This window comes from Gadus morhua, chromosome 13 (assembly GCF_902167405.1).
Source record: "Gadus morhua chromosome 13, gadMor3.0, whole genome shotgun sequence".
Classification (NCBI taxonomy): domain Eukaryota; kingdom Metazoa; phylum Chordata; class Actinopteri; order Gadiformes; family Gadidae; genus Gadus; species Gadus morhua.
Window position 1 is genome coordinate 16,276,902 of NC_044060.1, and position 20,917 is coordinate 16,297,818.

The 20,917-nt window shown below is 44.1% G+C and overlaps 3 protein-coding genes across 5 annotated transcripts; all 3 read right to left on the reverse strand.

The window, feature by feature from the left end:
- Positions 1-91: 91 nt before the first annotated feature.
- On the reverse strand, positions 92-5,178 carry fam83e (family with sequence similarity 83 member E). Of its 3 annotated transcripts, none has more exons than XM_030374650.1 (10): positions 5,070-5,178; positions 3,798-4,952; positions 3,486-3,632; positions 2,802-2,926; positions 2,274-2,702; positions 1,878-1,925; positions 1,706-1,765; positions 1,358-1,601; positions 672-878; positions 92-479 (listed from the first exon to the last, which is right to left on the reverse strand). In XM_030374650.1, the coding sequence occupies exons 2-10, from the start codon at positions 4,296-4,298 to the stop codon at positions 297-299; spliced, it is 1,944 nt and encodes a 647-aa protein (XP_030230510.1). In that variant the 5' UTR covers positions 4,299-4,952; positions 5,070-5,178; the 3' UTR covers positions 92-296. The 3 variants fall into 3 exon arrangements, with proteins under 3 accessions (XP_030230510.1, XP_030230511.1, XP_030230512.1); XM_030374651.1 differs by having other exon boundaries at positions 3,798-4,949; positions 5,070-5,177; XM_030374652.1 differs by lacking the exons at positions 1,878-1,925; positions 5,070-5,178 and having other exon boundaries at positions 3,798-4,922.
- Positions 5,179-5,417: 239 nt separating this feature from the next.
- Positions 5,418-9,903, reverse strand: emp3a (epithelial membrane protein 3a (MAM blood group)). Its single transcript, XM_030374657.1, has 5 exons — positions 9,694-9,903; positions 7,970-8,074; positions 7,550-7,649; positions 6,954-7,094; positions 5,418-6,212 (listed from the first exon to the last, which is right to left on the reverse strand). Exons 2-5 carry the CDS (start codon positions 8,045-8,047, stop codon positions 6,037-6,039), a joined length of 495 nt encoding a protein of 164 aa, XP_030230517.1. The 5' UTR covers positions 8,048-8,074; positions 9,694-9,903; the 3' UTR covers positions 5,418-6,036.
- Positions 9,904-15,639: 5,736 nt separating this feature from the next.
- On the reverse strand, positions 15,640-20,466 carry LOC115557381 (alpha-1,3-galactosyltransferase 2-like). Its single transcript, XM_030375149.1, has 6 exons — positions 20,339-20,466; positions 19,590-19,663; positions 19,105-19,197; positions 18,909-18,995; positions 17,466-17,603; positions 15,640-16,575 (listed from the first exon to the last, which is right to left on the reverse strand). The coding sequence occupies exons 2-6, from the start codon at positions 19,592-19,594 to the stop codon at positions 15,888-15,890; spliced, it is 1,011 nt and encodes a 336-aa protein (XP_030231009.1). The 5' UTR covers positions 19,595-19,663; positions 20,339-20,466; the 3' UTR covers positions 15,640-15,887.
- Positions 20,467-20,917: the final 451 nt, after the last annotated feature.

The window sequence follows — 20,917 nt, forward strand, 5'->3', positions numbered from 1 at the left end:
TTATACCCAGTTATATCTTTAAACCCAGTTGAAACACAAAATATTGTTTTTCATTCATACATCAACAATATACATTATCTGAATTCCAATCTGTGATAAGGTTTGCATGTTTATTTTGAATCCACCATAGTTACACTGTCATGATACAAGGAAGGAACCCGATTTTTCTGTTCTTTGTATATGCATGGTAATTTCAAGTCTGGGGGGATGTTAACACTGAACAATTTTGTAGTCTATGGTTAGCATAATCTGTAACAGTTTTCTTCTTGCACTGCCTCTCTGGTCCTTTTTGCCATCTAGTTCTTCATCTCGGCATCCCTGTCACCCGGTCTCCTCCAGTCCGTTTGCATTCCAAAAGTGGAACTCCTAGGCCTCGCAGTGGGCTGATAGATTGGTGTCCGATACAGTCCGACCTTCACTTCATCATTCCTTTTCTTCATCAAGGCGATGGCCGGTGTCATGCGACCTGGGTCAAAGAACTATATAAAGGGAGTATGTATTAAGTATTTATTGAATTATTGAATTAAAAAACACACCTTCATCCAAACTTCTTCAACACACACACACACACACACACACACACACACACACACACACACACACACACACACACACACACACACACACACACGTACATACCACATACACACACGCAAATGTGAATTGCTTACATTTGCATGTAACCTCGGCACTGCTGTTCCCCTCTCTTGAGTTGGTTCTGCGCTGAGGTCCATCATGGATCTGCTGAGCTCCGACATGGCCATCTTGGATCCCCTCTTCTGCTGTGCCGAGGTGCTCGGCTGAGGCTGCAGCCTCCTCATGATGTCACTCAGAGAGCTGTAGTTGTCATTCTGGGGCACCCTAAGTATCAAAGGTTTCTGTATGGAGCGAAAAGAGCACAGTGCTTATTATCCAACATCATAATATAAACATAAGCTTCATTTGTTGTAATGTGATTCATTTCCAAATGGGATCTAGACAGGAAAGTATAAGGACACAAATAAGAATAAACAAACCAAACGCTTACTCTTCAAATAAAAATACCATGCTTGAATAAATGCAAAAACGATTTCACATACACTTATTGGTCTAAGCTTATCCTTGTTTCCTTTAAAGGGGACATATTATACCACCTGCTAAGACTAGCAGACTGATCTATCCAGCACAACTCTAGTTGGACACGCCCACTGGTGATGTCAGAAGATGCATAGTTTCGAAATGGCTTTTAACGGCTAATCACACTCACACCTGGTGGTATAATGTGTCACCTTTATGGTTTTGTATACACTTAGTTATCTCCAAATATATGTATCTCTATATAAATTAATATATTTCACTAAGTGAAGCAGTAACGCACTCTAGAAGATGGCTGCTTCTCAGCTCTGAAGCTCATCTCATCCGCGTCAACATGTCCATCTTCGTGAAGGGCTTCCCGGGTTCTTGTGTGATCTCGTCTCTGATTGGTTGAATACTCGATGATTTCGTGCTTTAAGGTTGTCTCTTTCCTGCGCTCCACATTCGTAAACAATTTCCTGTCTTCCACATCCTTGCTGTCTTGGACGAGATTTCTGTTATAGACCTGTTCAATTTTGGGTCCAATCCTGGATGAGAAAAAATGGATAAATAATAAGATATATGTTTGCCATATACATTCTCTATAAAGACATGTCTTACGGTTTCTGCCCACATTTTCTATTCATCTCACCTCTGTGGTATTTCAGCGGTATTGGAGTTGAAACCTGAATCTGTCATCGAGAATTGTGTTCTGCAGAGGACACATTGCATCACCATTAAGATATCATCTATCATTTTAAAACATTGCTTTTAAAAACCTACAGACTTCTCAATATTTAAAGTCGAATCTCTTCAAGACCTACTCTCGAGCCTTGTTAGCACCTGGAGTGTTTTTTTCCCTTAGCTTGTCTCTGCCAAAGATAAGAGGAAGGTATCATGCTCAACAACTGTTAATGCAAAACACATAGAAACCACACAGTGCTCTATGGGTCAGTGGAGCCAAGCTACTAGAGCGATAAGACTTGAAGAATGAAGTCATGTTCAACGGTTACACAATACATTCCAGTGAAACGTTGCTCTTAACCTTTTCTTAACAAGCATTTCCAACTAATTTGTGTATTTAAAAAAACAACACTATTTATAGATGATCTATAAAGGCTAGGGCTTAATGGTTCCAATTTAACAATTAAAATACACCAATGTGAAAAATAGATCTCTTTATTGGGACCGCAAACTTTCAGGATTGTGTTTTTGTGTACCTTGTATCCAGACGTTTAGTTATGTTCCGTGAAAAATCATCCTCGACGGGTGGCTGTTTCTCGAATGGCGCAAAGTTCTGTGTAGGCCTCTCCCTGGCTTCCACCGACGGGTCAGTGGGACTGTCATGGGGGTAGCTTTTCCGGCGGAAGACCCCCAGGGCTTCCCAGTCCAGAGGGGTCCCCTCGGGCGGCGGGGGAGGGGGGCTTAGGAGGGGTCCCAGCAGGGGGCGGTTGGGGTACCAGAGGTCTGATGACTCGTTCATTCGGTAATGGGTGGTATCGCCCACGGTCAGGGGGGCCGCACGTACCTCCGGCACGGGGAGCGAGGCGGCAAACAGGATGCGAAACTCTCGATCGAAGGACCCGACCACTGGGCCGCTGAGGAGCGTGACCAGATGCCGGTGCAGGTGGGCGTCTGTCCAGGTAAGACTGGAGAGGATATGTAAAGTAAAATAAGAATTATAGGGAAACATTACATAACATAAACATAGCTTCTCGGGAAAGATGCCGGCTTTGTGTAGCCTATACCTGTAGCTGCCGTGGATAACTGTCTCTAGATCTACCAAGATATAGTTGTCTTTCATCTGCCCGACCACCATTCTTCCTTCCCTCGAGCAGAACGTTTTCCCTCCAAGAACGCGAACCTGCATGTTCTGTGAGGGGCAGTCAACCAATCAATCAAATACAAAGACTTGAGTCAAACATTGCACTTTACGTATGGCTCAAGTATATTTTGTATGAATGATAATGAAACAATGTTCAGAATGCCGTTTACCTGATCATTCTCTCTGGGTCCTACACATTCAGGATGAATGCAGTGCAACCTGTTCTTCGTGTGAATTTAACATTCTTAGCATGACCATGTCAATGTTTAAAAAAACAACTGCACTGTTTGACAGGTGCCTACGCCTACGAATCTAGTGTCTGCACCTGTCAAACGTGGGTGTGTCTTAAATTAGTTGTAATGACGTTGTTACGTGAGTAGTCACTGGGCAAGCTTATCGATGGATAAAGATGGCTATTGTTGTGTTTTTGTTCATAGTGGTAATCTCTGTTCAACAGAACCTAGTATTTCTCTTCTATGTTCCAAATATTTCCATTCGCATTGTGACCTGGGTTGGTAAGTCCTGGCAAAAGAGCTAGGCCTATAAATTCAATTTTTAATCTCATAAACATCTCATAAATGTCTAGGATTGTCAATGTGCGACCTACCGGATGCCGAAGCATGCTGGGTGTGCAGTCCTCCTGCGTGGACCTCTGATTCAGTATGATATAAACAGGGACCCCTCGAGAAGCAGCACTGTGGAGGTCACCTATTACCACGTTGTCCGTCAACCTATCTGTTGCTATGGCAATAACCTGTGAGGGCAGAGATTTGGCAGGCCGCCCCTTATCGTCAGAGATGTTCTGATCCCATAATATCTCAGTTGAACATCAGATCGATCCAATCCACATTCTCTTCACTTCAATTTCACTCTTCAACGAAAAAATACAAACACCATTCCTCTCGGTCTCATTGTCTACCTGGCTAGCCTGCTGCAGATGCCTTCTGACGATCTCTCTGATGGACGGCTGCCCTTCCTCCGGCGGGTTGGTGAGGACTTTGACGCAGTCCCGGCCGGGCCAGATGCTCCTCTCGGGCCAGCCCAGGTCCAGACAGGGGGCGGGGACGTCGGAGTGAGTGGGGAAGTAGCAGGACGACAGGCATCGTGCCGCTGAGCTCCCGCCGTCCTCACCGTTGCCCTCCTTCTCCTCCTCCCCCCCCCCCCTGGACTCCGGCACCGCCTGCGTCCGGCTCACGGTGTAGTCATGCGCCCATCCGCTGATGTGGTTCACCTCCTCCTGAGACAGGAAGCCGCCCAGATTCTCCGCTCCCAGGCAGGCATAGAAGGCCGCGGGGCCCACGCTCATGAGCCTCTCCACGGCCAGACGCTCGCTCTCGCAGTGGAGGAACTCGGGACAGGCCTCGGTGACAGGTAGGAACACGGCCTCCTCGTCCAGGCTCTGCTGGTGGGAGTTGGACATGGTCGCCCCCTGCCCCCCCCCCCCCCCCCCACACACACACACCCCCTCCTGCACTGGTGGTGGTGCGGTGCGGCTCCGCAAAGAGAGTCACACTGTTGCACCCAGAGGGACACCCACTGACTGCCCTTGGACACCAAGTCACTCCGGTTCACCTGCCGGTCGACGGCTCCACTGGCTCTGGAATCAGCACTGGAACAGCAGGGTGCAGCTGCAGCATTCTTGGTTGACACTTGAAAATGTGATCTGTTTTTCCCTAGAGGCAGGGTTCTATCATCCGTTCGGTCAAGCTTAAATAAAGAAAGGCCTCCTATATTTCCTTTGGTGAGCTGTCAGGTTCAATTGATTCAAGATTAACGTCCAGAAAAATTCACGTATTCCCATCTAGCCGTGTGGTCCACTTCTGTGATCTCCCTGACACACACTAGGTGTGGGATATTTCCTTTTAAAGAAAAAAAAAAACATTCCTTGCATTCTTAAAAAAAGAAACAATGATCCAATAGACGCCGGTAAGCTTCCGAGTCGTGAGTGAGGAGTGTGTTTGTGTGTGTGTCTGTCCTCTTGCTCTAGATACGCTACATCCCACTCCTTAACTCTCCCTGTTGTCTGAGTTCATCAAGCTGGGCCAGCCAGGCTGCTGACTGATCGGTTCAGCTGCTGAAAACACACATGCACTTTAGACCAACCCAAGCACCGCCCATCCCCACTACAGTCTTCGTCACATATCCAAAAAGGAACTACTTTACAACACACAACTCAAATATTCTGACTTACGCATTGTGCCTTCAACCTTGCTGTGTGAAGTAGTGATGCCTTTCTGTGGTTGTCATTTAACTCAGTGGTATTTTTTGTATCCAAGTGTCATCATTTACTCACGGCTCAACAGTTCTCCGACTTGTCTTTCCTGACTGGTAGGTTTGTTTTCAGGCAGGTATGAGCAATTACAAGAAATTTTGCATATTTCCTGATCACCTCATCAGCCAAATTTTTACCTAGTTAAAGAAAGATTATTTTGTAATCATCAAGAAGGGATCACTACTTCCATAGATATTAAACACACACACACACACACACACACACACACACACACACACACACACACACACACACACAAACAGACACACACACAAACACACACACGTATCTGTGTTTTAAATATTTGTCCCACTTTCAGGTAGTCAGCCATAAGTGGGGTTATTCTACATTTTTTTGTTTGGCAGTTTGCAAACACCTCCACCAAAAAGGTTGTCTGTGGTATTGCACAACATCACGAGTGCTATTGATTGCACCGAGCTCTCTGAATCATTGTATTTAAAGGCCATTGTAACACACCTGACTAAGGCAGCATGTAAGACAAACACAACACAAAACATACCATTGAGCCATTCAGCACAATATAATGATACACCACCTTCAATTTTATATTTCGGGGCATGAAAACAAATAAGAGAAGAGTGACACCTCAGGGGCTGTATTTGATATTTTTTGTAGAATTTAATTTGAAAAAATAGGCAGGTGCACAACACCACCAAAAGTCAGCATTTGTGTATATCATAATACAAACACAGAGAACATCTTCATGCGGTGAATCTCCATGACCAAAGAGAAACAGAGTATCCTAATTGTCTCTGAATGAAACATTAATTGAAACAGAGGAGCATCACATCACTCTCTCTGAAAGACTTTCCTCTGGGGGGGGGGGAGGTTCTGAGGGAGGGGTGTGTGTGTGTGTGTGTGCGTCCTACTGCTTCTTACGCAGGTGAACGTACAGGACCCCGCTGAGGAGAAGCAGCGGCACGCACACCCAGGCCATGATGAAGCAGTAGCCGAAGTGGCCCGTGCTCAGATCTCTGACGTCATCCAGGATCTCCTTCCGCCGGAAAGTGAAGATAAGGCAGGCAGCGAAGGCGGCGAAACCTAGAGGGACACATGATTGTAATAGAGAAAAATCACACTAAGGCTGTTCGACTTGGCTCCCTTGTGCCCTCATTACCTATCCCCTACATAAACACTATACAGTACACTATTTGGGAAATAAGTTTAGGAGAAATTCAAACAAAAACTATGCACAGTCAATCCATTGGCATAACGTGTAGTGGTCACATAGACAAAGATGTTGACGCCACAAACATGTTGTCATGTCACTCTGTGGTAGCTAATTTGCATATACAAATTTGCATATAAGTTGAAACTGTTGACAAGGAAACAGCTATGCCTCATGGGACAAAATATAGGGAACCATATTTGTACAATCACATTTCGAAACGACACTATAACATTGTAAAAGTGTACTATATAGGGCGCAAGTTGATAAATCCAAAGCAGCCAGAGACTGCAAGTCTATCTCTGACAATTAAGAGTGAGAGTAATAACATAAAGGTTTTGGTTCTAGAATAGACTGTCCAATCACCTCCACGTCCAGTAGCAATTTCTCATTCAAAGCACAATAAGATGTACTTTATTCATCCCAGAGAAGAAATGAGGGGAAATATTAATGCAATTATCACAGCCCTATCAATCATTCTATACCCAGTCATAAAGGGGAGAGTATAAGGTAATCAAACATGTCCCTGAATGTTCAACCCCTTCATCGATTTTTCAAACATTAATACAAGGTAGAAGGTTGTGTTATGAGTCATCAGCTGCTTGACTACTGACCTGAGAAGGTTTGGCAGAGGCCTGTGAGGTAGAAGAGCCCCCCAGTGGACAAAGTAAACAGCTGACCCACAAACACCAGGAAGGATATTGAGGAGAGAACCACTGAAAGCACCATCAGGGCCTGGATAGAGTGCAGCCAGTCTGGAAGAGCAGGGAAACATCTAATATTTACCTGCGTATGTTTTGAAGGCTGAGCGAAGGTAAAACCAGCCTGACATATTTACACAGTTTTGAATGTGCAAACACCAATGCAGACGTGCACACATATGCCCATGCACACCCACATGCACACACATATGCATATACCAGGCAACTGCCTGGGGCCCCGCAATTGTTTGGGGGCCCCGGGCCACGGGGGGGAGAGCCAAAAAAAAAAAAATCGCTCCACACCCCCCCGTCAACAATCGCTCCCCCCCCCCCACCCCCCACCCCGTCGTCAACAATCGCTCCAGCCCCCCCCCCCGTCAACAATCCTCTGCCTAGGGCCCCCACACTACCTAGAATCGCCCCTGCATATGCACACTCACACACACACACGCACACACACACACACAACCTAAACACATGCATCTGAATATACAAAAGAAAAAAATTACCAATTTCATTAGTTGCGCACAACCACTCATCGGTTGTGTTATCATGAAAACATTTATACCACAGGTCTGTGACTTCCGAATCGCTCCAAACCCACCAGGACTACAAGCCAAAGAGAGAGAGAAAATTAAACAGAGGAAAACTTTTACATCTGTGATGTACAGTATATGTATTATCGATTCAGCTACCAAGTGAATGCCTGTTCCAAATTCCATTCCAAATGCATCAAGGAAAACCACACAGCCACAAGCGCACTAAGTATGCAGGTTTTCTACAATCTTTCTTTCTTTGATGTGACTAACAATGGAACTCTTCTACCTATCTAATCATGCATCAATAAACAATGAAATAAAGCGTCAACAACAAAAGCGCAGTGTACGGTGTATACTTAAGTGTGTGGTGCTGGCGGCTGTAGTACTCACCTTCTCCAGGGTGGCGATGAGGAGCAGGGCCAGAGTGACCAGGTGCATCACGGTTACACACAGCAGCAGCAGGACCATGATGGCTGACAGGGGCACCTTCTGATTCTGTATACACACACACATAAACGCGTGCACACACAGGCACACACACACACACACGCACACGCACACACACACAAAGACACAGAGACAGGCACAGAGACACGCAGGCACGAACCCAGACACAACCCAGACACACATACACACACACACATACACACACACCCAAAAACACACATTGTTATGGTAATATATAAACTAGTCTGTGTGCACGTGTACACATTCACAGATTAACTTACTCCAGCTCTTTATGGTTCAACAACACACTCTCACAAAACCAATAGCCGCTTTGTGGGTTACATGGGATTTCATGAAACCAGCATCATTAAAACTATTTTCCGAGAATGTGCGGGTCTATAAACTGTATCTAGCGGACCAAGATAGTTGCTCGGTGACTCACTATACAGTACATCTCTCCCAGCTTGGGACTGCTTTCTGCTGCAGCCATACATGTCCGTTTCCGCCACTTCAGCTCAGGAGCAGAGAACTAAAAGACTTGCTTCCCCCCCCCCCCGCCCCCCTCTTGTGCCCCCCGCCCCCCATCTCTCCCTCGAGACGCTCTTTGTAAGGGTCTGCAGCACAGCGACTATCTCCGTTCATCTATCATGCGTGTTTGACTTGGGAATTCCTCTCTAGCCCTATCAGCAGCTCCAGCAGAAACACACAGACCAATCATCCAACCCCAAGTCCTGCGCTCTCTATATAAACAAGGATGTCGTATGATGATGATGAAGCGTTTTCGCTGTGGTCGGACCAAAGGAGTTGAGACGGGCAAACGTTACACTGGAAGTGTAATCAACATTACATTTGATCACCCCAGGCAAAGGCGCTCTGGAAAAATATTCCTCTGAAAGTGGCAAGGCAGCCAGAAGGAATGAGGTTGGTAGCTCCAGGGGTCATTTTCATTAATCCTATTTTCTTTCCATTGTAGATGGCCAGTACAACTCTCCTGAAAGAGAACTCCATAGCCAGGATGAGGTAGCAAGACTTCTTCACTTACCAAAGAATGTTAACATAATGAAAACTGTTACTTTGAAAAATAGATATTTTTTTACATGTATAATTTAATGTTTGCGCCACTGATGGACTCAATCATACCTAACATTGATATTTGTATCTTAACTTTGGCCTCAATGACGGACAATAATCAGTCCAAGGGGCTCTTTGTTTATAAAGATAACACACCACCAAAAAGCACACACACCCACGCACGCGCACACACACGCATACTCATTCAGGGGTAGGTGTGTTCCCCATTCCCACATGGTTGTCCAGGCTATTCTCCCCTGGGCAGACGAGCGATACTACCCATGGCTCTATGAGATTAATGACAGCTTTGAGAGGCATGTCTCTTGTTACCCATATGCTCTGCATATGGCAAGTATAAGAGGCCCCTTGGCACAGCCTGAACCTGAAGAATGTCCACATGTTCAGCATTCCTTACATTGAGTTTCTAAATCATACACTTATTTGGAAAGCAAACTAGAAATATATATTTTTTACTTTTAAAGGTCAAATATTGGAAATCGCTAGATGCGCAACGGGATGGGTTTTCAATGGTGCACAATGAAAATGGTCCAAGGTGAAAAAGAAATGAAAATGAAAATGGTCCTATGTGAACTTACCCTTACAGTCTTTTCTTGAAGCGCTGTGGCCTACCAAAGGGAGACTCCTGCTTTTCGGTGAGGGTTCATCTGCTGCGGGCCGTGGCTGGTCTTCACGTCCTCTCCTCCTGTCTGCGGTCACTCACTACACTCACTCCTCTCTCTCCTCTCTGTCTCCTCTCTCTCTCTCTCTCTCTCTCTCTCTCTCTCTCTCTCTCTCTCTCTCTCTCTCTCTCTCTCTCTCTCTCTCTCTCTCTCTCTCTCTCTCTCTCTCTCTCTCTCTCTCTCTCTCTCTCTCTCTCTATCTACCAAATCCACAGAGGAGCAGGCGAGGAATGCAGGGTAGCTTATAGGAGGAGTCCTCGACACCCATTTCCTCTCCAGTCAACCAACCCTCCCCCTAACTTTGAGGTTCACAACTAACTAAAAACCCCAAAATAGTTCTGCTAGACAACTCACTCAGTAAATGTAGTGAAAGAAGAGCACAACACAAAAAACGCCCATTTTTAGATGGCTGTGGTTTGTTTAGACTATTTGGCGATGGGGCAGAGTATGTTTACAGTTATGATGGAGTGATCGTATTACTGCATCAGCAGAGTATGACTGTCTCTGGGAGTGCTGTATAGGTGAGCCGATGTTGTTTGCATTATGATAAACTTGCTATGCGTCTGTTCATCAAAATAAAATCCAACTTGAGGTCATTGAACAATCAATCTATTTTACACTTTCTACACAGCCTCTGTCTTTATTGCCTTTATGTTCCCACCTCCACCATTCAACACCCGAAAATCCACTGCAGAACTTAAACTTAAATAAGTGAATAACGGATACCATCTTAAGTGTAATTCTACGGTAACAGTTAGGCCTACTTGAAAATGTGAGCAACTATACTCAATGTCAAAGGAAGCTTGCACAATCAAGCTTGGAAAGATCTTTACATGTGTGTGTGTGTGTGTGTGTGTGTGTGTGTGTGTGTGTGTGTGTGTGTGTGTGTGTGTGTGTGTGTGTGTGTGTGTGTGTGTGTGTGTGTGTGTGTGTGTGTGTGTGTGTGTGTGTGTGTGTGTGTGTTTGCCTGCTTGCACACATGCATGAAGGCACATTGTATGTGTGCATGCGCTTGCACTTGCACATGCGCGTGTGTGTGTGTTGATGTTCAGAAGGTTTGTGTAAATGTCAAGGGGAACTGTTTCCAAGGGGTTGCCTTTTAAGTCGCAAACAGAGAGGCTGGTCTTATACAGACATTTAGAAGGCTAAACTAAGCTACAGCTGGCAAAACTTTTTGCCTTCCAGCGTTATGGAAACTTCTGATATTAGGCTACCCCCCTACAGTTTTCCCCAAATGCACAAACAATTTTAAATGAGGAACTGAGGACCATAGAGGAAAAATACCACAACCTCTCCTGCGTTTCCTTGTAAACCACCTGAAGAGGTCTACTAAGAGTCTATTATTTGTAATGTGACACAGGCCTATTTCATGCTTTCACTTGCTTGTCTTGTTCTGAGATTAGTGAATCCCTGATTACAAATGTGTCATTATCCTGATGTAAAACAATTATAATCATAGATGCACATATTTGCACCGGACCAGTTGTTCGTCAAAGCCTGTTAGTCATGACGACTGAAATGGACGCTCTCAAGTATTGGAACCTAACGACACCCAAAGCAACCCAAACAAACACAGATCAGATAGGCTCACATGTCCATCATCTGAACATCGAAGGGAGTTAACATAAGCTCTTAATTAAATCACACACTTGAAGCTCAGGAAGTGAACAATCCAATGGGTAATAATTTGTATTAATAATTAATAACCGTTTATTTGTGAAAGAAGATGTTACTAGTACTGAGGATTTACTACTGATAAGATTTTTTTGTAATTCTATATTTATTTCTAAATTGTTTTTTAAGGAAACAATACACACAATGAAACATTAAAATCGGACTAACTTTATTCTCCAGTCTCTCCACATGGGGGCAGCATAGCACCACCACAGCCAATGGAAGAGTCTCTTTGGAATTGGCAAATCCTGCCAGAGAAAAAAACAAGTGTATGCATTCCTGTATGTCTTCTTAACTACAACCCTTCCCCTATTCTGGATCTGAAGAAATACTAACAAACAAACAAAGAAAATTTTGTTTGAATAATATTAGACAGGATATTGTTTTAGCTTGGTTTGATCCCCATTGTCCACAGTCATGTATTATATCTTTCAGCATAATGTGTTTGACATGTATCTGAATCATTCCCTTTTGACAAAGTCGCTTCAGAGGGGCTTTGGATAAAGACTGCCAAACGAGATAAAGGGTAAACCATAGATCTGTGGTAAAGGGGACAGCTGCATGTGGACTAACATGAATTTGTTCAAACCAAGCATTGCTGTGTGTTTATGTGCGTGTTTTTGTGTTTGTGTGCTTGCAGACAGCCCCCTCCACACACACACGTACGCACGCACGCACGCACGCACAGACACACGCCCGCACACAGACACAGACACAGACACAGACACACAGACACACAGACACGCACGCACGCACACACACACACACACACACACACACACACACACACACACACACACACACACACACACACACACACACACACATCTAATCTAGCGAAGATCATAAAGTCATATGATAGATTTATCCAGAAGTCCGCCCATGACGCCCTGCTTATGGGTGCTCTTCTAGCTTCCCGCTGGCAGTGGAAGGTCGCTGGCTCGCACGCTTGTTTCTGCATCTTGAGGTGGATGGCCGCTAAGGGGGCAGGGGAAGTGTCCGCGCCTGAAATGGGACCTGGATGAGGGGTCTCGCGGGCTGGCCGTGGCCCTGAGACCCCCATGGCACTGAGCTCCGGCGGCTGGTGGACGAGACGTGTGCACGCTTGACCCTAGTTGCCTACGTAGAGAGAAAATGTACAAACAGAACCTCTTCCGTATTTGTTCTCAACTTTAACTTATTGTTGTTCGAACACATTTCGACCCAATTATTAATTAAATTTAGAATGTTATCCATAGAAGTACTGATACATAAAAGATCAAAGTGAAAACATCCATCCCCACCCCCCTGTTCACAATCACCACCACCACCAAACTCTACCATCCCTGTACAGACACTTTTTTCTTGGCTTGTAAATTATTAGATACATAATTAGTTAGAAAATAGTAAATGTGTATGTAGCATGCAGATGCTACACTCTGGCTGCTGCTGGTCCAGACAAAGGACGCAGTTTGGTGATGTTGGAAACCAGTTTATTGTAAGGTTTGGAAGACTATAATACATGTCGAGGGTGAGCCATGTTAGAGACCTGCTTGAGTGTATGTGTGGGTTGGGCTGTTTGTGTGCTTGCAGACAGCCCCCTCCACACACACACACACACACACACACACACACACACACACACACACACACACACACACACACACACACACACACACACACACACACACACACACACATTTCCTCTAAACCCTTTTATTTTGTGTCTTTAGTTTTTGGAGTTCACAGTGACAAATCACTGAGGATTACCATTATAATTTGATAACCTCTCCTAGATCACATGATTGCTGTCCCCGGTTCATCCATCAACTCTTGTGGAGTGCCTGCATGAGGTACGGACCCCCATATTCCCTTCATCCCTATGGCACCTGTAGCGATCAGCAGTCTTGTTTGTTGAGTTGTGTTATCATCTGAGTAGCCCTTCTTCCTCGTGAGATAATGAATTTTTTAGCAACCCTGCATGTATCTGTGTCAATTGATAAAGATACAACTATTTTGTTACATTTCTTGCTCTCTTTGGCCACCCTTTGTGCTTGTGAATCTGGGTAAAATTCAAAATCTAAGATTTATCAATTTCAATCCAAATGTTTGAGCCCTGATAAAAGGAATAACCAATTGCTTTAAAGAGGAGTCTTTATGGTCTTGTATGGACATGGAAAAACCCTTTAATTCCTGCTATGTTTTAAATGTGATAGGAGGATTCTGTGATGGTCTTTATGTGGCTATTAAAGTTTAGGTTTGCATCTGTAACAACAACACCACAATCTACCTGTGTTGGCTGGAGTTAAAGTTCAACCCAGTTTAAGTTCTAATTTTAGAGCTGAAAGAATATATATATATTTTTAAATAGGTCAAAGTGAGTGCAAGCAATCTAGAGAAGGCTTCAACAAACACATTAGTTCGTGCATCACTTGTAGATAATGATACAAGCGCTGGTGCTCCATATTGCCATGCAAGAGAGATCTCTCTTTGAGTGTGTGTGGGGATGGCCGGTTTAACCTTTGCACACTGATTTCTCAATGCATTATTTGCGTGAGATCAAACACGCGAAGAACCAGGGGCTTTAGCCCTCTATCGACTGTTCGAAGAAACAGCACCCCAGCATAACATTTTAGCATTTATTTAAAAAAATCTTTAAATGCCTCCCTATGACATCACAACAAATAAAACACTCCCTAGGAGCTGTGTTCGAAATCGTTCCCTATCCACTCACTCACTATTCCCTATATAGTGTTCATGATATAGTGCACTATTTAGGGAACGAACAAACGAGAATTCGGACACTACGCTTAAGATTTCTAAACGTCATTTGCGTCAGTAAATGCGCCGGGTATTTGTGTGACGCAGACAGATGCGCCAACATCATGTAAACAAACCGGTCACTCACGACGAAAGCTGGAGGTTGTATTGATGTTGAATGTTAAATTTCCTTGTTTAAATCCCAAATAAATTGTTGACATTTCTAAACGAAAGCCGGAGACTCCATCATTAAATGTGAAGGGTGTGTTCGAAACCGCGTACTTGCTTACTACTCCTACTAACTATGACGTCAAATTGAGTATGCAGAACGTAGTAAGCGAGTTTTAGGTAAGCGAGTAGTATCCGAATGTCTTCTACTTCCGGAAAGATTTTGAGTAAGCATCGCCAGCTTACTAGACGTACTCAACTGCCCCAGAATGCACTGCGTCTATTCAAAAGAACAGTGAAAGCAATGGCGCTAAACGGGGAGCCGCAGCAGCAGTGCTTTTAATAATTGTTTAATAATTGTTTTTAACATATCACCGCAAATCCTTAGGTTGAAGATGTACTGTGACGTTAAATGTGACGTTTATATATCGTCACCCTCTTAAAGTAATGGCCTAAGTCACCTTTTTGCCAAAATGATTTTCTTGCCTAAATCAGCTCTTTGTGATGCTAGCCACCTCTGGTAAAATCCCCAACATCCTCAGTTGAACAGATCATGTGATCCTACCCGTTTAGTGTAATGGCCTATGTCAAGAGTGTGAATTAGGCCAATTTATTTTGCCTAAGTCACCAGACAAGAGTGACTTAGGCAATTTTATGAGCGTTTCAAGATGGCGGCCACTTCCAAAAAAAAGGAAGTCTACCAAGCTAGTGAAGTTATTGCCATGATGCAGGACTCGTTCCATACTGGTAAGTGACATAGGCCTACCCTTCCTCATGGTCTGTTACAGTAGTGGGAAAAAAAAGAAATGCACTGTTTTGCCTCACTTATTCCAGAATTAATTCGGCCCAAGTCAGGTTCAAAATTTAGTAAATCACAAAGGCATGTTCATAAATTGGCCTAAGTCATCTTATCCTCCTATGTTACACAATTGGCTGACATCATTATTTGTATATCAATAGTAATCTATTGTCATAACCTTTGTGTTTGAAATGTTTCATAAATATCATATACTCTATATATGGTTCAGTTTTTTCTGTTTTCTGAACAACTTGAAAATATGACTTAGGCCATTACTTTAAGAGGGTGACGATATTTATTTATAATATTTATTAACGGCGCCCGGCCGGTACGTTATTGACACGTCATTTGATTCACGTCATCTGAGGTGGTTAAGTAAGGACGGTCTTCTGAACGTCGATTACTCAAATGGATTACTCAATCATTATTTAAGGATTCGAGAAGTAAGCCAAATATTTAGTAGGTAGTAAGCAGTAAGCAAGTACGCGGTTTCGAACACACCCTTCGTTTTCGTGGTTATTCAGCTTCTTTTTCCCCTCCGGGAAAACACGACCGCATTGCATTGTGGTATACGGGAGTAACATGTAGGGTACATCGTATGTACCCTATTTTAAGTCCACTATATAGTGGACCACTGAGAATTCGAACACCCTACAAAATGGCGTGCACCCTATTTAGTGCACTACATCCATGATAGGGAACGATTTCGAACACAGCTCCTGTCTCCCATTTAGACATTGGGGCGCAGTTTGTTGTAATTCTTTGGCGCCCAGAGTAGCCTGGCCACACGTATGTCGCTCTTCTGGCCAATGACTGGGTCCCAGCAGTACTCTGGGGAGAGCACCTTGCTGGGTCTGTGCAGCCAAAAGTATTTGTTGAGGTGGCTCTCGTCGTGCCACAGTGCCTCCACGCCGTTCTCCATGTCCTGCAGGATCCCCTGATAGCAGACCTCGGCCAGGGCCTTCACGCTGGCGCAGGAGCCTCCGAACACGGCTGCGTGGTAGTAGAAGTCCCCCGTCACCATGAAGGCGCTGGACTGCGGGTTGCGGTCGTACGTGTACCTCCCCTTGGGGAGATTGTAGTACCAGGCGTGGAGCAGGGCCACCAGGTCGCCCAGAGCCTCCGAGCCGAACCTGGCCGTGAACACCTGGTCCACGTCCATGCAGAAGACGTGGGTGCTGCTGTGACGGATGACAGACTCAATGGTGTCCGCGATAGTCTTCATGCGGGCCATGGAGATGTCCTGCCAACGGGAGTGGCCCTCCACTCTGATGATCTCCAGGCTTCGCTGAGGGCCCAGCTGGAGGTCAGGCACCTTCTCGGGCAGGTCTGTGAATATGTAGTACCTCACCGGGAGACCCACCATGAAGTGACGCTCGGAGGAGTTCAGGAAGGCCCCGAGGTAGGCGTCCAGGTACCTTGGAGGGGGAAACAAGATTTTTACATGATTATTATAAACAAACCGTAGTATTTTTGTACAATTATGAATACTAATAGAAAGTTGATAGTCTTTATAAGTATTTGATAGTAATGATAATAACAATAATAATATCATTATTATTGTTATATTATAATTATTTTGGTAATTTTTGGTAGTAGTTATAGTAGTTGTACTAGTTAAAGAAGTTATATTATTATCATTGAATAAGTGTTTCACTAAATGTTATCATTATAATTGCTGTAGCTAAGATTTGAGAGTGAGCAAAAAAACTAGATTATTAAATTAAACAACCAAATAAACATGTGCTGCCTCTCTGTTCCTTAACGTGCTTCATTTGCACGCCATTGAGAGGAGTAACTTTTTACCTGTGATAACAAACAGCGTAGATTCCCCAAACTAATGAAGTCATGCCGGGAGCTGTCTAAAAATAGAAATCGTCTCATACAGAGTGCATGCTACATACGCATTTACTATTTTCTAACTAATTATGTATCTAATAATTTACAAGGCAAAGAAAAGTGTCTGTACAGGGATGGTAGAGTTTGGTGGTGGTGGTGATCGTGACCAGGGGGGGTGTGGGGATGGATGTTTTCACTTAAATCTTTCATTTATCAGTACTTTTATGGATAACATTTCTAAATTTAACGAAATTTGCAAAGATTATAACACACGCCACACACACGCACGCACGCCGCACACACGCACACGCACAAGCATTTATACAGAGAATGCATGTCCATCAAGAATAAATTATGCTTATTACACTCAAATAATATAGCGCTAAAATCACCTACAGCACCATGAAATGGACTCGACAGATCATGCGTTCCACCAGGACTCAAAGCTAGTCTCAGGAATCCAACCCACCTGCCCACGGCGAACACAGTGAGCGCCACAGACGATCGCTTTGTCCTGTGAGTCTGGTCGTACAGATCAGCCTGGAATATGCCATCCCACATGATGGGAGCTCCCCAGCTTGTGTTGGTTTGAACATCCGTTCTGTACCTGAAAACACCAGGGGGGCGGGGTGTGAGTGCTGTGACCTAATGACAAAAGCATGTGTGATAATAAGCAGGGGTGATATGATGTGGGGATTTTTATTATCTAACATTAATAACATGGCCTTGATCTGTACTCAAGTGTGAGTGGTCAATCCCAGCATTCAGTCTCTTAATTCTAACAGGCAGCTGCTGTGAATAACAGACCACTGCTTAGGACGCTATTTCCAAAATTATAAAATCACCCTTTTCCTGGGATTTGGGGTGTTGTTTTGGGTCTCTGGTGCTCCCACACACATTCAAACTCTGAAAAAAGTCTGTACATGGTTTTTTGAATGAGATATGCGTTTCTGAAAGTACCCCGCCTTCAGTTACCCAACGAGCCAGTCAGTTTCGGCGCCCCTCCTGCGTAGAAAGGGGGCACATTTGAAAATGACCTCCCACTTCCCCACCCCCCTCCAATCAGAGCTTAGCTGTGATTTTGTGGACCAGCGGACGAGTGCTGGCAGGAGATGGTCGCGCATTTCAGAAGCAGGGTCAGGGATATTCCTAAACTAGTCAGTTGGCATTTGACTGCCTGGAAGGGAGTCCGGCGGAGCTGTTGGACTACCGCCGAAGCTCTGGCGGCAGTCCAACAGCTCCGGCGGTGGGAGCTCGGTGGCAGTCCGGCACCTCAGCTCCGGGAGTAAAATCCAATTCTCCTCCATGTCGCGGTTCAATATGGACTTCAGAGAGCCAAGGCCAAAGTTCCTTTCCCCCAATTCTTCTCAACCATGGCCGAGATAACCCCCACTACGAGTCTTTACCAAAGACGTCAGACGCAGTCTTGATGAGTCATAATGTCATCCAAGGCGCACATAGCTTTTGACCGGGATATTAGATATAATATTATATAAATATATATTTAATATTATTATTATTATTATTATTATTATTATTATTATATAGATATAGATATAGAGCTCCGGGAGTCAGCAAACGGAAACAATCACTTATCCTCCATGCTGTGGTTCACTCTGACTGCTCGTTGGTCAATTGGCAGCAGCTCATTTACATTAAAGCTACAGACACCAGAAACAGCGCATTCTGAAGGGATTGAAACAGAGGGGAAGCGGTAGACGAGATTTATTTCCCTAAAACCTATTTCCAGCAAATAGCTTCAACTCATATAATATGTTTACTTGTTGGGAAAACACCATAATATGTCTCGTTTAAATCTATATGATAATTTAGTTGTTATATTTTGTGTCAAATTATTTATTTATTTACAGCTCGCTGGCTTGCTGTACATCATATAAAACAAAGCACTTACCAAAGGTCTAAGGTGATGCCTGTACTGTAATCCAAGACGTTTCTCCCTCTAGAATGTGCTTTCATAGGGGTCGGCCTTTTCAAAATACTGATGAAACCAACACATGATTATAAAAACAGTGTATTTTTCTCTTATGCTCATATCGTACAACTTTCTGGTTGTCTGCAAACTAGAATAGAAAAGATGGTGGATTCACCTGACAGTGGAAGGAGTGCAGTAAATAATGAAGAGTAGTATTAGGATACAGAGGACCCATCTCAAAAGATATTGGTTCATGTCAAAGGGTATTCTTGAAGAAAGGTGAAAGGTGAAACAGGAAACAAAAGGGAAACATTATTATTTCATTTAGTTGGGGCATTTTAATTTGAAATGGTATTCAAATTAACATTTGGTATCAGCTGATTAAAAAAAATAGTTTAACTCTGTTGTCTACCTATACTAGGGTTATCCTGAAACACAAAATAGTGTTTTTTTGCCATGTTACATTTGTACTTTGATTAAGTTAGATTGAACGGATAATTCATTTAGATAATTTCATTGGAACATGACGGGAAGATAATCCCCTCAATAAATGCTAAATAGTTGTTTGCACCATCTATTCCAAGATTATACAAGGTTTTGTTTACTGAATGACAGTAACGGTGTTGGTTTAAAGTGCAGCAGAATAAAGAAGGATAGTACCTCATTGTGGCCTCTGAAACCTGTTTCTCCGACCCTTGCAGTGAGAGTAAACGTTATTCCAGTTCACAGGTCAACTGTACCCTCAGATGGAGAGAATGATACAGAAAACACATTGGTGTCAGAGGTGGGATTGGGAGGATTGCAGTTACTCTCAGAGAAATTGAAGAATTTCAAATCGCTGAGGGGGCGCAACCAGAAAACTATGGAAGGAGCAGTCACTCCCTGGCTCTCCACCGAAGTACCGCCAGTGAGAGGTGAAGCCAATGCGTTCCCCACCAGAGGGACGGCTCTGCTGCTGGGGTCCAGGTATGGGTCAGCTCTGGCCTGAGTGGAAGAGGACCTCTTGCCCAAAGTAATAAGTCTGACGTTGTACCCGCGCTGCGGCTTATCTAGGCAAAACCTGTTCTTCAACCGCTGATAATTATTACAATAATTACAATAATTATTTCCGTGTCTATCTTTAAATTACAATTAATTGTGTATTTCGGTTGTGGAAATGAACAACAAGCAATAAATCAAATGCTGTGATTGTGCTTAAAGCTAGGGTAGGTGAAAGCTACCTCATATTCATCAAGAACTGCTCTTCTGCCGACCTTTCTGGATCGTTTCTTAATGCCTGACCACTTCTTTTTTTTACCCCCCACCCCCCTCTCAAACTGCCAAACCTCCCTCATATACTGACATACTTTCCATATCCTTCCTAGCTCCCTCTTCCCTCGCCTCCTCTGTCCTATCAGCTCTTGTCTCACCTGAGTTCGTCTCACTCATGCCTCCCGACTCTGCCACGGACGCTCTTCTCTCTTCTGTGTCCTCTTCTCTGGAGTGTCTCTGTTCTCCCACCTATCAGCAGGCGGGCCCCCCACCTCCCTACCCATCGGATGACAAGCACCTATATAAAGTAACACGTGAGCTTAACAGCCAAGGCAGTAAAACCGCCCCTCAACCCCACCCCCTCTCACCTTTGTCCGTCTAGTGCACCGAGCTCCTTCCTTTCACGGTTTCCGTTCAGTTTGTATTGTGTGTGAATTATTTTTTTGTTAGTTGTTAGTGTGTGTGTGTTTGTGTGGAGTTTGTTTTGTAAAAAAAAGAAAGTATAATGATGTTTATGTTTTGCTTGTATTATGTGCGTAGATACAATAAGTTGTAGTGAGTCCTCTCAATCTGTGTCTCTCTGTGTGTGTGTGTGTGTGTGTGTGTGTGTGTGTGTGTGTGTGTGTGTGTGTGTGTGTGTGCGTGTGCGTGTGTGCGGCGTGCGTGCGTGTGTGTGTGTGTGGCGTGTGTTATAATCTTTGCAATTTTCGTTAAATTTAGAAATGTTATCCATAAAA

Coding starts and splice junctions, on each gene's coding strand:
- fam83e (XM_030374650.1), bottom strand. CDS start 4,298: ATGTCCAACTCCCACCAGCAGAGCCTGGACGAGGAGGCCGTGTTCCTA. Junction 3,633..3,797: donor ATCTGCAGCAGGCTAGCCAG/GTAGACAATGAG, acceptor CTGCCCTCACAG/GTTATTGCCATAGCAACAGA. Junction 879..1,357: donor AGAAGCAGCCATCTTCTAGA/GTGCGTTACTGC, acceptor CGCTCCATACAG/AAACCTTTGATACTTAGGGT.
- LOC115557381 (XM_030375149.1), bottom strand. Junction 18,996..19,104: donor TGCACTCCTTCCACTGTCAG/GTGAATCCACCA, acceptor TGGTTTCATCAG/TATTTTGAAAAGGCCGACCC. Junction 16,576..17,465: donor ACTGTGTTCGCCGTGGGCAG/GTGGGTTGGATT, acceptor TCCCCCTCCAAG/GTACCTGGACGCCTACCTCG.
- emp3a (XM_030374657.1), bottom strand. CDS start 8,047: ATGGTCCTGCTGCTGCTGTGTGTAACCGTGATGCACCTGGTCACTCTG. Junction 7,650..7,969: donor TCATCGCCACCCTGGAGAAG/GTGAGTACTACA, acceptor TTTGGCTTGTAG/TCCTGGTGGGTTTGGAGCGA. Junction 7,095..7,549: donor GTGCGCAACTAATGAAATTG/GTAATTTTTTTC, acceptor CTGCTCTTCCAG/ACTGGCTGCACTCTATCCAG.